The sequence below is a fragment of the Peromyscus maniculatus genome, chromosome 21 (genome assembly GCF_049852395.1).
Source record: "Peromyscus maniculatus bairdii isolate BWxNUB_F1_BW_parent chromosome 21, HU_Pman_BW_mat_3.1, whole genome shotgun sequence".
NCBI classification, from domain to species: domain Eukaryota; kingdom Metazoa; phylum Chordata; class Mammalia; order Rodentia; family Cricetidae; genus Peromyscus; species Peromyscus maniculatus.
The window spans coordinates 45,061,574-45,076,297 of record NC_134872.1 but is presented as its reverse complement, the minus strand read 5'-3'; the positions used below and the strand labels follow the sequence as shown (position 1 = coordinate 45,076,297).

Genomic DNA, 14,724 nt, shown 5'->3' with positions numbered 1-14,724 from the left:
GTGGTCCCCTCAGCCCCCCATGGGTCTCACTGCCAGCGTCCTTACCATGGCCAACCACACTCAGTTTCCACACTGACCTCAGCTCCCACTGTCCTCTGCCTTACCCGCTCCCCCAGGCACACAGGCCTTCTCATTGCTCCTCACAGGCACCACGCAGGCTCATGCCTTGAGCCCTCCATGTGCTTCCCAGGCCCCTAATCTCTGCAGGTCTCGGCCCTACTGGCCAAGAGGCCACCCTCGACATCGCTTCATGCACCCTGTATCTTTGCCCAGCTTGTCTTCCAGCCTCCTGTGTTACATTGCAGACCTGATTTTGTTGTTGACTGAGGTTCGTCTTCATCACTAAAATTATTCCTCCTGGAGCGGGCAGGTCCATTGTCGGCACTAAACAAACATTTCTGAAGGGGCCAGTGAGAAGGCTCAGGAGGGAAAGGCTCTTGCTGTGCAGGTCTGGCAACCTGAGAGAAATGACGGTACAAAGTTGTCCTCTGACCTCCACACGCATGCCGTGACACACGCACGCGCGCGCGCGCGCGCGCACACACACACACACACGCACACACACACACACACACACACGCACACACACGCGCGCGCACACACACACACACGCACACACACACACACACACGCACACACACGCGCGCGCACACACACACACATGCATGCATGCATGCACACGCGCACGCGCACACACACACACACACACACACACACACACACACGCATGCACGCACGCACATTTGTTAAGCAAGTGAAGGAAGGGCCAGAGCCCGTGGCTGCACACTTCCCCTAGCCATGCTGGTCCCCGGTCCACTGAGCAGAGCAGTAGAACGCTGTGGTGCTGATGTCGGATGAGGTGGCACACATTGACCTGGACCCCAGGACTGAGCCGGCGATAGCTGGCATCAGCCTTCTATACTTGTATCAGACACATTCAGGAGGATCCCCCGGACCTATGGCTCCTGGTCATCACACACACCTGCAGTGTGCCCACAGAAACCACCACACACCATGGACTAAGGCAGGAGCCTGCCTCCTGCAGAAGGGCCGTGAGTGCATGTTGGGACTCCATCCCTTCATCCCCCTTCTCACCCGCACAGTCCTGGACGCTGCCTCCCACACAAAGCCAGAGCCCTCCCCTGCTTCTGCGGCCTCTCTTCTCGGTCCAGTACCCACAGCCAAGGCTCCAGAGCAGGCTGGCACTGAGTCCCTCGTGCGGCCCTGGTTTGCCCTTGGTCAAAGGTGTTAAAAGAGGGAAGCTGAGGCAGAGCTCTGTGTCAGCAGGCCGCAGACAGAGGGGCCCAGCACTCTCAGGGAAGGCAGTGTCCCGACCACTGTCACTGGTGTTCACACACCACCTTCTGTGTTTCACATCTGCCGTTGTTCAAAGACAGAGTCATCAAATGAACACAGGATCCTGTGTGTCCTGCACACAGCCTCTAAACAGGGCTCCAGGGGAAGAAGATACAGAAAACAGAAGGGCCCCTTTTCCACCTCTAAACGCCCTGTGCCTGTGACTTGGAGGTCAGGGAGGATCCTGGATAATAAAGACCAGCACTGAGCCTCATAAGGCTGATAGAGTGTTCCCAGGGGACGGCAGTGTCATCCTCAGCCAGCGTGACAGAAGATACCTGCTTACCTGGCGCAAGGAAGAGAGGGTGATTGGTTCCGCAGAGATAAGACAGACTGGTGACCTCTTAGCATATGTGTCCATGCATCGGTGAGGCAGTCAGGAGGGAAGGAGAGTGAAGCCTGGGGATGGAGGCCTCTCTGCAGGCCAGAGTCCCAGTCACTGTGGAGAGCTGCAGTCAGGGTCAGTGTCAGCCCGCTGGGGCAGCGTACACCGGGGCCGCCACTCGTGAAAAGCACAAAAGGCTTAACGGAGGGCCGCACTGGCCATGATGGAGAGAGCTGTCATAAGCATTTTCCTAGATTCACACCTTAGCTTTGCCCCTTCCTAGCTGTGTGACCTGTGCTGTGTATGGACCCCCCCCCCCCCCGACAGGAAATCTAACTGCGGTGAGTTGGGGGTGCCGTCCATGCATGGTTATTCTGAGGACTTGGTGGTACATAGAGGACCTGGTCAGAGGGCATTCAATAAACGGCCAGCATTAGTAACTCACCTGCTGCGGAAATAGACGGAATCACTTGGGGTTTCTGGAGGGTGGCTTTGTTTGAACCAGGGTCTCCTATAGCCCCAGCTGGTTTGAATCTCAATGTGCAGCCTAGCGTGGCCTCAAACTCTTAATCTTTCTGCCTCAGCCTCCAAATGATGGAATTACAAGGTGTGCCACCATGTCCAACGTGTGTGTGTGTGTGTGTGTGTGTGTGTGTGTGTGTATGTGTGTGTATGTGTGTGAGTGTGTGTGTGTGAGTGTGATGTTTGTGTGGGTAGGAATGTGGGCAGGTGCCTGCCATGGCACACACATGGAGGTGGCGGCTGGAGACAAACGTGGGTGTCTTGCCTTCTAGCTTGTTTGAGACAGGGTCCGTCTTTTTACTGTTCGCTGCTGTGGATGCCAGGCTAGCTGGACCGTGAGCGTCCAGCCACTCTCTTACCCCAGGATGCACACTGCGCCAGCAGCTTTCCGTGCCCCTGGGGATTCACACTCGGGTCCTCTTGCTCTCATGACAAGGGCTGCCCTCTGAGCTAGCTCCGTGGCCTGAAATTATATATTTAAACGCTGGAAGGAAGGAACCCCTTTCCACCCTGCACCTCTCACCCCAGATGGGCTGTTATACCAGGTCTCTGCTTTTGAAATGAGCTAATTAGGCAGTAACGAGGCCCCTAACCTCCACACGAGGAAGTGGGCAAGCCAGCCTGCGAAAGAGACTCCAGACTCAGGGAGTGTGGCGGTGGTGGTGGTGAATATTTAAAGGACCCTCAGAATAGAAAATACATCCTGTGCTGCTCCAAAAAGCCTGTGTGGAGATGAAAGGGGACATTAGTAGGGACAGTCTCCACTCAAAATTGGTGGAAATAGCTGTGACCCATGAAACATGTTCTCCTATGCAGCACGGAGCTGCCAGCCACTGCCTGTCTGTGAACAGAAAGCAAATGATGGTCCCCCAGAGATGCTGGGCTGGTGAGGTGGCCGGGGGCGGGGTGGGGGGTGGGTGAAGCATTTGACACACAGGCCTCAGCTCAATCCCTGGAACCTGGTTAAACGTGGAAGGAGAGAATCGACTCCATAAAGTTGCCGCCCCCTCTGTCTGTGCGCCATGACACATGTACACTCCCCCCCCACACACACACACACAATAGTCAATGAATAAAATGTTGTAGAAGGAGATTGGGATCCAGGACCCTGGCACCCACGAAGATGCAGACCCGGAAGTTAGCCACAGGACTGGGCAGATTAACCCCCTGTAGCCTCCTCAGCAACGCAGGAGTGATGCAGCCTCAAATAACTGCCATCGGGATTAAGTCTGACGCTGTTCAGGAAGTGCATGGGTTGGGGACAGGAATTGGGGGGGTGAGGTGAGAGAGCAGGATTTGGGGAGGGGAGAACCTTCGTTCTGTGGCAGGGAGGTCGGACTTCACAGGGAGGGGCAGGGCTGGAGGGCAGGGGCGGGGCCAGGGAGGGGTAGGTAAGGGAGGCCTTCACTCTGCTGGACTTCGTGGTGCCTCCGTGTTGACTAAGAAGCACTGCCCAATGGCAGACACCCCCCTCCCAGGGGTTTAGCAGATGAGCTAGGAGGGTACCTGGGGCTCCCCAGTTACAGCCAGGTACCCACACAGAAGAGTCAGCATCTAGGAAGGTCACAGCCACCAGTCAGCCCCACTGAAGGGCTCAGGCCTGACCAGACCCCCCCCCACACACACACACACACTGGTTCTGTCTCTGGTCATAAAGGATGAAGATTCATATCACCTCCATTGATCAGCCTGAAAAACTCGGCCTTATATGGAGGTGGAGAACAAGACCCAGGGTTCTGAGCCTGGAGCAGCCGACCTGGTGCAGGCACAGGCAGGCGGTCAGAGCCATGCCCTCTTCTTGGCCCGGAAAGGGCTTTCTCCAATGAGGAAATTCGGGTCGCCTCCTCCCTATGGACCCAGAGGACCCGAGTGCAGGGAAGAAGAGGGGAGGTGGGACAGTCCCCTCCAGTGACAGATGTCAGGTGCGGGAGGACACAAGGGGAGCTGCTCCTGAGGCCGAGCTGAGGCTGCCACCCAGAGGCCCCCGAAGGAACTCCCCGGACCCCCTTTGTCTTTGGATGCCCTTGAACTCCGAAACCGGCCCCATCGTATTTTCCCTTCTACCTTTCTTGGTTGCTGTAACCCACTGGCGTCTCCCTCCTCCAGGAGTCTCAGAGAACACGGTCACACCCTCCCTGCCTGACCTCCAGGAAGAGAAACTGCGTTCCCAACTGGAAGAGGAGAAGAGCAGGTGAGCCGTCGGCCGGTGTTGTTTGTTATCACGTGGGCATTCCGCATGCACACGGACCCCGACCCCCTGGGCCTCCAACTTCCCCTTAGGAAATGGGTCCAGCCTGGGACCTCAAACAGCGGGAGAGGGGAGGGCTAGCTCAAGCAAGGCCTAGGCCTGGGAAGGGAGGGTGCTGAGGGGGGAAGCACCCGTCCAAATGGGTTCTCATCCCATGAGAGGTCACATATCAGACTTCCTGCATATCAGATATTACATTACAATTCATAACGGTAGCAAAATCACAGTTTCATGGTTGGGGGGTCACCACAATGTAAGGAGCTGTGTTAAAGGGGGGCAGCTTTGGGAAGGCTGAGAAGCACTGCTCTGAAGGAGCCACGGAGCAGGCTCATGGTGGGCCTCACTCCCCAGCTTACCACAGCTTACCCGGGGCCTGGGAACCTCAGACCTTCACCCAGCTACCAAGGGGCCCAACGTGATTCTACTGACCGGGTGAGGAGATGCCGATTTCCCTGGTCAGGCTCATTCATTCCTTTATCCTCCATGCCAGCCAGGGCTGGGGCCTAGGGGTCCCGTACAAGTCACCTTCCTGCCTCAAGCTACTGATGGTATCAGTGCAACAGTCCCGTGTGCGCGCGCGCGCGCGTGCGCGCGCACACACACACACACACACACACACACACACACACACGCGCGCGCATACTCACCTGAGCAACACTCCCTCACAGCTTCCCAGCCAAGGCTCACACGTGTGTGCTCTCTTCCACACTGGTGCCATTGGGGTTTTCCTCAGTTGCCCATCTGCCCCCTGTAAATTAGTGCTTCTCTGGTTTCTGTGAAAAGCAGCTGCAAACGCAGCTCAAGGCAAGGGAGTTTATTTCTGCTCACGGTCTGAGGGTACCGTGTCCATCACAGCGAGGAAGGCATGGGCAGAAGCACACCCTGTAGTGGAGAGCAAAGATGGATGCTGGCGCTCAGCTTGCCCATCCACACTTCCAGTCCATGTGCTGGCGCCTCCCGTGTTCAGGGCACATCAGCCCTGTTCGTTAAAGCTCTCTGGAAACACCCTCACGGGTACCGGCAGAGGTGTGTCTCCTGAGTGAAGATCAACGGTGACACTTGTCCTGAGTACATGTGCAATGAAAGGGAGTTCTCATTCTTGGAGAAGTTCCCCGAGTCTCTGCTGAACAGAAATGGCCCACCCTGTTCTCTCTGATGGGCTCAACACCTGGTGCCATGATCTAGCCCTGGCAGAGTCCTCTTGTCCCCCTTCCCCGCACCAGGGCAGCTCTGCCAGGCTCCTGAGGCATGGAGTCTCTTCATTTACAGAACACACACACACACACACACACACACACACACACACACACACACCCGCCGGTGACCTCAGGGCATCAGCACGCTGCCGCTTCTCTGACCCCACTGCAGGTACAAATCGACGTTCATGCGCCTGAAAGCCCTGAAGGTGGAGATTGAGCACCTGCAGCTGCTCATGGACAAAGCCAAGCTGAAGCTGCAGAAGGAGTTCGACGTCTGGTGGGCTGAGGAGGCCGCCAGCCTGCAGGTATGCTGCGGGGAGCCCCGGGATGTTCAGTGAGGAGGCAAGGGCTTCATACTGCAGGTCTGTGTGCTCTGGGCCTGGCTCAGGAAGCCAGTGCTCACCTGAGTGACCGAGTGACAGGGACACAACATTCCACTCAGGTAGTCTGCCCAGTGGGAGACGATACCAGAACAGTGATTGTTATCCCTGTGGTATCGTCTAAGATACTGTGGGATTTCATTGGACGTCCATTCTCTCTCTCTCTCTCTCTCTCTCTCTCTCTCTCTCTCTCTCTCTCTCTCTCTCTTCCCTACTCTTTCTTCCTTCCTTCCTTCCTTCCTTCCTTCCTTCCTTCCTTTCTTTCTTTCTTTCTTTGCGACACCGTCTCTCTGTGTAGCCCAGGCTAGCCTTGAACTTAGAGATCCTCCTGCCTCTGCTTCCTGAGTGCTGCAATTAATGGCATGTGCCACCACACCTGCCTGCTCTTTATCTTATTACAGAGCCACGCACACTTGCACATTAGTTCTAGAAATTTTAGAAAACATGAAGAAGAAATAAAATCACTTTTATCTCACCACTCAGAGAGAACCAGTAGTAACAGGTTGGCTTATGACATCTTGCATGCTTTTTCTGCATATACATTCTGTGTGTGTGTGTGTGTGTGTGTGTGTGTGTGTGTGTGTGTGTGTGTGCATGTGTGTGTGTGTGAGTGTGTATGTGTGTGTGTGTGTGTGTGTTTGGAGGAAAGGAGAGAGACTGGTTGGTTTAGGGCTTGTGGTACCAGGACTGAAGCCCAGAATCTCAAGCATGCTAAGCAAGCATCCTTCCACTGAGCTACATCCCATTGGTCGTCAAGTATCGTGGTTGGCCTTGTGTTTTTAACTGTTTAGAATGACTGCTTCTTTGTGTCATAATTCTGTAATGTCATTTCCAACTGTCTCTGTTCCATCACATGAATATACTTTAGACGGTTTAGTCAATCTGGTCTTGAATATTTAGGTAGTTTCTGGTTCTTCACTGAAGACATATCTGTAGATGATTTTTGCATATTTCCAGACGAATCCCTAGAAAGTCTCTGTGATGCTGTGGAAGCTACAGAGCCTGCTAAGACACATCAGTAAAAACCTCAGCTCCCTGTTTGCCCTTGTGCAACCCGTGGACATGGTAAGGAGGAAGTGAGGCGGTCACAGCATCATGTCACCCTTGGAGAGTCTCCCAGGCCCACCCCTCACGTTAAGGGCAATGGATCTGAGAGGCAGAAAAGGTATTTGCCCAAGGACACCCAGCCAAGCACTGACTAGCACATTGCTACTGGCCATGGTGGCACACACCTGCAGACACAGCACTTAGGAGGCAGAGGCAAGAAGATTGTGAGTTCAAGACCAGCCTGGACCATCCACAGGCAAGACCTCATCTCAAAAAGATTTTTTTCATGTATGTGGAAATCAGTACTATGGTTCCTCAACAGACAGAAGCTAGAACAACACGGTTACCCAGCTGTGCCATTCCCGGATATGTACCTGAAGAGGGAATGTGCACACACCCATCCTCATCGCTGCGCTGTTGACAATGGCCAGCGTAGGTGTCCATCAACAGATGAGAAGCCGAAACGCAGTGTGTACGCGCAGTGGAGTACTAGTCAGCCATGAAGAAGAATGGAATCATTACTCATAGCTGGAGATAATTGCTCAATGAGGAGGACCTGGGAAGATAACACTGCATGTGTTTCTCACATGTGCAACCTAGATTTAAATAGACATGTGGTGCATTACGTGGCCTGAGAGTCGATGGGGGATGATGTGGAGGATGATTTGTGATGCCTGGAACCCACACAGTGTGAGAAGAAAACTAATTCCCACAAGTTATTTCACCCCCCATACATATACAAACAATGAGTAGATAAATGAATTAAAAATAAAAAAATAATAAATTCATACATTACCAGTGATCATATGACAGTACAATAAAAAATAGTTCATTAAAAGTAAATGCTTGGGAAAATAACAAAAATTAAAATCTGAAATACAGCTATCAAAATAATTTTAAAATAAAGCTATATAATAAAATATGCATATCCTTTTGTAGATATGTAGGGTTATCAATGAAGTATTAGCAGCATTCACCATGACTTCAGAGTCACAATGAACACAGTATTTCAATAGCTCTGCACCAGCCGTGATGGAACGACAATATGTGTGGTTTTGATTGGTGACAAAGTCACAGGGACTGTTGATGTCATTTATTAATCTCAGGTAGAAGTTAGGGGAGATGAAGATATAACTGGTTTCTATGTATGCCCACAATGACCCTGGCTTCGGTTGGGACTAAGTCTAAAACTGTTTGTAGCGAGTTCTTCTGGGAGTGAGGCCTTCAGCAGATGCCCACAGGGGTTCAGCACTGGACAGTAGACAAAGGTCATGAACTATGATCTGGAGATGCTCAGACAAGGCTCCAGATTCCCATCGCTTGTTAGTTACATAGTCAATGGAAGCCAACACTGCCAAGGTGCTCAGACCCACGTGCCTCCTGCCACCCAGGGCATTGTCCCCGAAACAGAAGAGGCCAGATGGTGCCAACAGAGATGACAGACAGCTTGCCACAGGGAAGCCGATGCCACACAGCTGTGGGAACTTTCACAGCCCACCCTATAAAAGTCTCCTAGGAGACTGAGGCAGAACAAGGGAGGTGAGGAGTGTTCTCTGATGGCTTCCAGAGTGGCAGGGAGCCAAGGGGACCAGCCTGGCAGCAGCTTCTCGCGGGCTCACTGTGCCCATGGGTTCAGGGAGCATCATGGGATATTCTGGGAGACTCAAAGTCACTGCCACCCCAGCCTTGCTCTCTGGGGTCACTGGAGACATACAGGTATTCCAGGACCACCCTAGCAGAGGTGAGTGCTCAGGAAGTGCTCCATACTCCCTAAGAGGATCTTAGGGACGAGGACAATCCTACCCAGGAAGGATTTCCCGAGAAGTGCTGCATGGCACTGAAAAAAAATTATATGCCCCATTTGGGGAACTAGGAGCACGGAGAATAAGCCAGACCTTACTAATAATGTCCTCATCCAAAGATAGTGTTTTGATGAACAGAACTTTGGTAGTAACTATGCCTAGATTTACTTTTTGCCACAGGCATCATGTGTACTGACTTCTACAATAGGCTTTCCCCCCTTAAGAATGACATCAAAAGTCTGGAGAGAAGGATTCGTGGTTCAGAGCACTTCCTGCTCTCCCAAAGGACCAGAGTTAGGCCCCCAGAACCCAAACTGGGTGACTCACAGTTACCTGTAATTCCAACGTCCTCTTTTGGTCCCCAAATTCACATACATATAAATAAACATTTTAGAAAGAAAAGAAAGGGTGTTTTAAAGAATTACATCAAGGGCTGAGGGTGCAGCTGAGGGGTAGAGCACTTGCCTGCCCAGCCTGAGGCTCCCAGTTCCAGACCCAGTGCTGGGAGGGTGGGGGGGACAGGACAAGAGTTACATCGAGAACATTGTACTTTGGACTTACACTAACTTACAAAATGCCTTCTTGAGCCAACAGGTAAACTCCCCAGCCGCAAATCCTCAGGAGGGTGTGAAGCCGGTGCCACAGCGGGACCAGCCACGGCATCTCTCCAAGAAAAGGTCAGGACAGAGCTACAGCTGAGTTGGGGCACCCAGGCAAGGCTCCCGTGGTCTGGAGAATGCCTTTGCTGTTTAGTTAGCTGTAGCCCCTCAGGCTGTGGCTTTAAGCTCCGCTGAGTGCACACCCCTCCAGACCCTCACTCTGACAGCCAGTTCAGTGCACCTACCACTACAGTAACGGGAAAAATCGGTCCAACCATGTGAGCCTGGTCCTGCCACCTTAGGTGTGAGCAGGAGGGTCATGGCCTGGGAGGAGCGCTTGGGGAATAGTCTGTCCACCAGGACCCAGGGAGTTGTGACAAGAGTATTAACATCCATTGTCCTAGAGAAGATTCAGGAGATACATGGGCAAGATGTGGACAGCTTCCCACACCGCGGCATGAGTCGCAAATGCCTGAACACCAGCCCCAACCGATCTCACGTCCTCTGGTTCTCTATGGTGGGGAGACCCAGTGGGGACTGCATGTCTGCACACCATGCTCTGGTCTCTCACTAATCACGGGACGTGGTGCCAGAGTCTCTGATGGGCACCTCCTGCCTCCCACATCAGACTCAGCCCTGCCAGGCCAGAGGACAGGACAATGTGAGTGGGGCATCCATCTCTGCCATCCAGGGGCCATCAAACCTTTGGGTTGAAGGACACCAACATCCCATGTCAGAAGTCTGAAAGGAAGCTTTTTAAAAAGATACCAGGAGAAGTGTCTAGAGGTTAAGAGCACTGGCTACTCTTACAGAGGACCCAGGTTTGGTTCCCAGCACCCACACAGCAGCTCACAACCATCTGAAACCCTAGTCAAGAGAAAATAATGCCTTCTTTTGATCTCTAAGGACAGCACACATGCATGCAATGAACTTTTATACCTTCAGGCAAAACACTCATACACAAAATTAATTAATTAATTAATTAATTAATTAATTAATTAATTAAAATAATAAATAAAAGTGAGATATAGAGGCAGGCAATATGGTTCAGTGGGTAAAGGCTCTGCCACAGAACTTGACAACAACCTGAGTTTGATTCCAAGGAGGCACATGGTGAAAGGAGAGAATCATCTCCTGCAGATTGTCCTCTGACCTTCACATGTGTGCTGTGGTACACACACACACACACACACACACACACACACACACACATACACGCACGCGCGCGCGCGTTCATGCATGAGTGCACACACATTTTTCAAAGATGCCAGACAGTGCCAGTAGAAGCCTGAGGGAAATGTCACACAAATCCCAGCTGAGGGACATTCTACAAAATACCTGGCCAGTACAGCTCCAAAGTGACAAGGTCATAAAAACCACAGAGTCTGTGAGTCTGGAAGCCTAAGGGAGAGAACAAAGACTTGACAGCTCCAGGTGACATGGTGCCCTGGGTGTGTACTGCAGGGGAAGGAGGTAGACCCTCAAACCCGGGCATGGAGGGTGAGTGCTTGAGTCAGGGTGGAGCCAGCTGGGAAGTGCAGAACTGTCCCAGGGGCTGTGAAAGTGGACAGGAAGACAGGAGGACAGGGGGACAGGATGGACAGGAGGACAGGATGAACAGGGGGACAGGGAGACAGAGGACAGGGGGACAGGATGGACAGGAGGACAGGATGAACAGGGGGACAGGAGGACAGGTTGAACAGGGGGACAGAGGACAGGGGAATGGGGACAGGATGGACAGGGGACAGGAGGACAGAGGGACAGGGGACAGGATAGACAGGGAGACAGGGGAAGAGGGGACAGGATGGACAGGGGGACAGAAGGGACAAGATGGACAGGAAGACAGGAGGACAGGATGGACTGTCTTTGTAGGACTTCTGAAGGTATCTAGAAATCCAGACTGGAGAGGTGGCTCAGCCATTGAGGGCACTTGCTACTCTTGCAGAGGACCACGGCTTGGTTCCCCACAGCCACCCCAGCCTTTCACAACCCCCCAGTAACTCCAGCTCCAGAGGATCCCACACTTCTGGCTTCTGTGGGCACGCACACACACATACACGCACGCACGCATGCACACACACACAATTAAAAGTAAATATTTTTAACTAGAAAAAAATCTTATCTAGAAAACAGAAGGACCCATACAGAAAACCCACTTCTGGCTGACACTCCACCAGACCTCCCAGCCACGTGCCTGGCCTCAGTGCCAGTGCCTCCCTGGCACTCTGTTTCAGGAACAGTGCCCACCACTCACCACATGCAACAACTGGTGAGGTGTGTTTTGTTTGGATATCTGACTGTAGCTGGAGTTTTCCTGTGTCCACCTGGCCCCTGCAGCTACTCAGACCCAAGTAAACACACAGGGACCTATGTTACTTATGAACTGTATGGCTGTGGCAGCCTTCTTGCTTTCTAGTTCTTGTATATTAAATTAACCCATTTCTATAAATCTATACCTTGCCACGTGGCTCGTGGCTTATTGGCATCCTTACATCTTACTTCTCATGGTGGTGATTGGCAGCATCTCCTGACTCAGCCTTCCGCTTCCCAGCATTCTCCTCTCTGCTTATCCTGCCTATACTATACTTCCTGCCCGGCTACTGGCCAATCAGCATTTTATTTATCAATCAATCAGAGCAACACATTCACAGCATACAGAAAGACATCCCCAGTATCTGAATCAGTAAATTCACGAAAGAAAAAACAGTAAATCAAACTTTATTTATAATTTAAAGGTACTATTGGGCTGGAGGGATGGCTGAGCGGTCGAAAGATCCCAGCACCCACTTCGGGTGGTTCACAAACACCTGCAGCTCCAGTTCCAAGGGACCCAATGCCACCTTCTGACTTCCACAGGTATCTTTGAACATACAGGTGCACACACTCATACACACACACACACACACACACACACACAAATAATAAACAGTTGATAAAATAAAAATTTTTAAAAGGACTCAGTTAAACAGAAATGTGCATAAACTGGAGGATGTTTGCAAAGCACACATTTTATGAAAGACTTGTTGTACCCAAAATATACACAGGCCACCTTATGTGCAGCAGTAAGAAAATGGATGGCCCAGCCAGCTTTAAAAAGCAAAACAACAGACATCAGGGCTCCATAGTGAGGCCGGCCTCATAAACTGATTAATTAATAGGACTGGGCTAGGCTTGGTGCAGCACATGTCTAATCCCAGAGGCAGGTTCCCCCAGACTTCACACCTTACCATCCTCCTGCCTGAGTCCCACGAGCCGCTGGCTGCCTCTGTGTACCGGGTGTGGTCACATCCTCCTTCCCTGCCCCCTGGTCCAGCCCACTCTGCTCGGCACTCCTGACCCTCAGCAGCCCGGCACCTGTGAACTTCCCCTGGGCTCTGAAGAAAGACAAACTGGGAAGGCATCGTGTGAAAGGGCCCTTTGAGAGCCAGGAGCTTATTCCTCCAGATTCACTGCTGCTTCCAAACTGCCCTTGACCCGATGGGTGAAGGTGGCATCTGCGGGAGGAAGCCTCTCCTTCCCTTCCCCTGGCTTTCTCCAGCCGCCCTTGAAGCTCTGAGATAGGGCGGCCATTCTCCCAAGAGTGTGCAGAGTCTGCCACCTTGTGGCTGTCTCCGGTCCTGCAGCACCCTGCACCAGACCCAGCACAGAGGAGCTCTGTTCTCCCTCCCTAGGGTTCCACAAACTTTAGACAGCTAGGGCATGGGCATGGGGGTGTGGGCAGGGGTTGGGAACGACGCTCTCTGGTTTTCTTTACTGTTTCTTTATCCTGAGGCTGTGGAGACAGCCCCATGGGAAGGGGTCCCGCCATCATGTCTGAGGTGAGAGAGCAAAAGGTTGGCTCTAGGCAGCTGGCCAAACTCGTATGTGGGAAAGCAAGCTGTGGGCCTAAGCAAGGGCTTGGATAGATGGAGTACACTTACTAAGACATCCCACCTGTCTGTCACCCCGGCCCGCCTCCCAGCCTCAGTGTCTCCAACTGTGAAATGAAGGTTCTGACCATGTGACTTCTTAAGCCTAAAGAGCAGCCTTCCTGTCCGCTCACAAGAGGAATGTGTGGTTCCTGCAGCCAAGAGTGCTGGGCAAGGAGCACACAGCAGGGTAATGCTAAATGGGCCTGATACCTGGTGAGCTGCCAGGAGAGGCTCCTCCCTCCATGAGCATGCAGTGGCCAGCAGAGACCATCCAGGGGCAGCAGTGTGGTCAAGGAGACAGAGTGCCGCCCTGGAACACCAGCAGGAGCCGGTCAGTGGAACCAGCAGGCCAAGGTGGACGTCTCAGAGATGAGATGAACTCCAAGCACTGCTACTAAACCTCTCCATCTCTAGTCACATGCCTAAGGGATGGTGGCATCCTTCTCTGACCACTGAGGGCTTGTGTTTGAATTTTCCATGCTGTGACGAAAGGCCCGAGGGAAGCAACTCGGCAGAAGAAAGGTTTATTTTGGCCCAAGTTTTCAGAGGTTTTGGTCTGAGGTCAGTTGGATACATTGCTTTGGACCGAGGTGAGGCAGCAGATCCTGGAGGAAAGGATGGTCTGCAGACCTGTGGAAGCATTGGGAAGCTGAGACAGACAGACAGGAAGGGCCCGGAAGCCAAAGCCATACCTACCCCCTGCCAGTGACCTGCTTCCTCCAACCCAACCCCACCTCCTGATTTCCACTGTGTATTACTAACGTCATCAGATCACCAATCTATCAGAGGATTGGTCCATAGATTCAGGCAAGGCCTTCAGGACCCAGTCTGCCCCCCAAAAGCTGGCAGCCAAGCCATTAACACCAGTGCCCCTGGGAGGGACATTTGCTGTCCAGATCACAGCAGGGGCTAAATTGAAACAAGATGGAAAAATGGGGGAATGTAGGGACGTGACAGCAGAAAGGAGCCCTCACCCCAGAATCCATCTGAAGCAGCTTGCCAGCGGAGACAAGGACCCAGCACCATTAACAACTAACCGATTAAGGCCTTCCTCCCCTCCCAGCTATGAGACCGATGCTGTCTAGGACAACAGAAGCAGGAAAGGGACATGCCCTAAGTCCCTTGTGAATCCCTAGTGGCTCTGCTGTCACCTGTCAGGTTTCACCCAGGGAGCCTCTGGGGCCACCCTATAGTCTCGTGTCTCAGAAGAGAAGGAAATGGGAAGAGCACAGTGGTTTCCAAGCGTCTTTTGAGACGTAACTTGAGGGCCACCAGAAGGTAACGTGGCTTCTGCTGAGACAGTCCTCATGCTCCTCCGCTGAGGAGTCAGCACCC

At 52.6% G+C, this 14,724-nt stretch overlaps 1 protein-coding gene across 3 annotated transcripts in view; it reads left to right on the top strand.

The window, feature by feature from the left end:
* Kif6 (kinesin family member 6) overlaps nt 1-14,724 on the top strand; it is a 323,542-nt gene that overhangs the window by 297,723 nt on the left and 11,095 nt on the right. For all 3 annotated transcript variants that reach the window (XM_042265864.2, XM_076557587.1, XM_076557588.1), the window contains 3 exons: nt 4,310-4,394; nt 5,820-5,955; nt 9,474-9,556. In XM_042265864.2, coding sequence (XP_042121798.2) covers nt 4,310-4,394; nt 5,820-5,955; nt 9,474-9,556 — 304 coding nt within the window. The remainder of the gene's footprint in view (nt 1-4,309; nt 4,395-5,819; nt 5,956-9,473; nt 9,557-14,724) is intronic.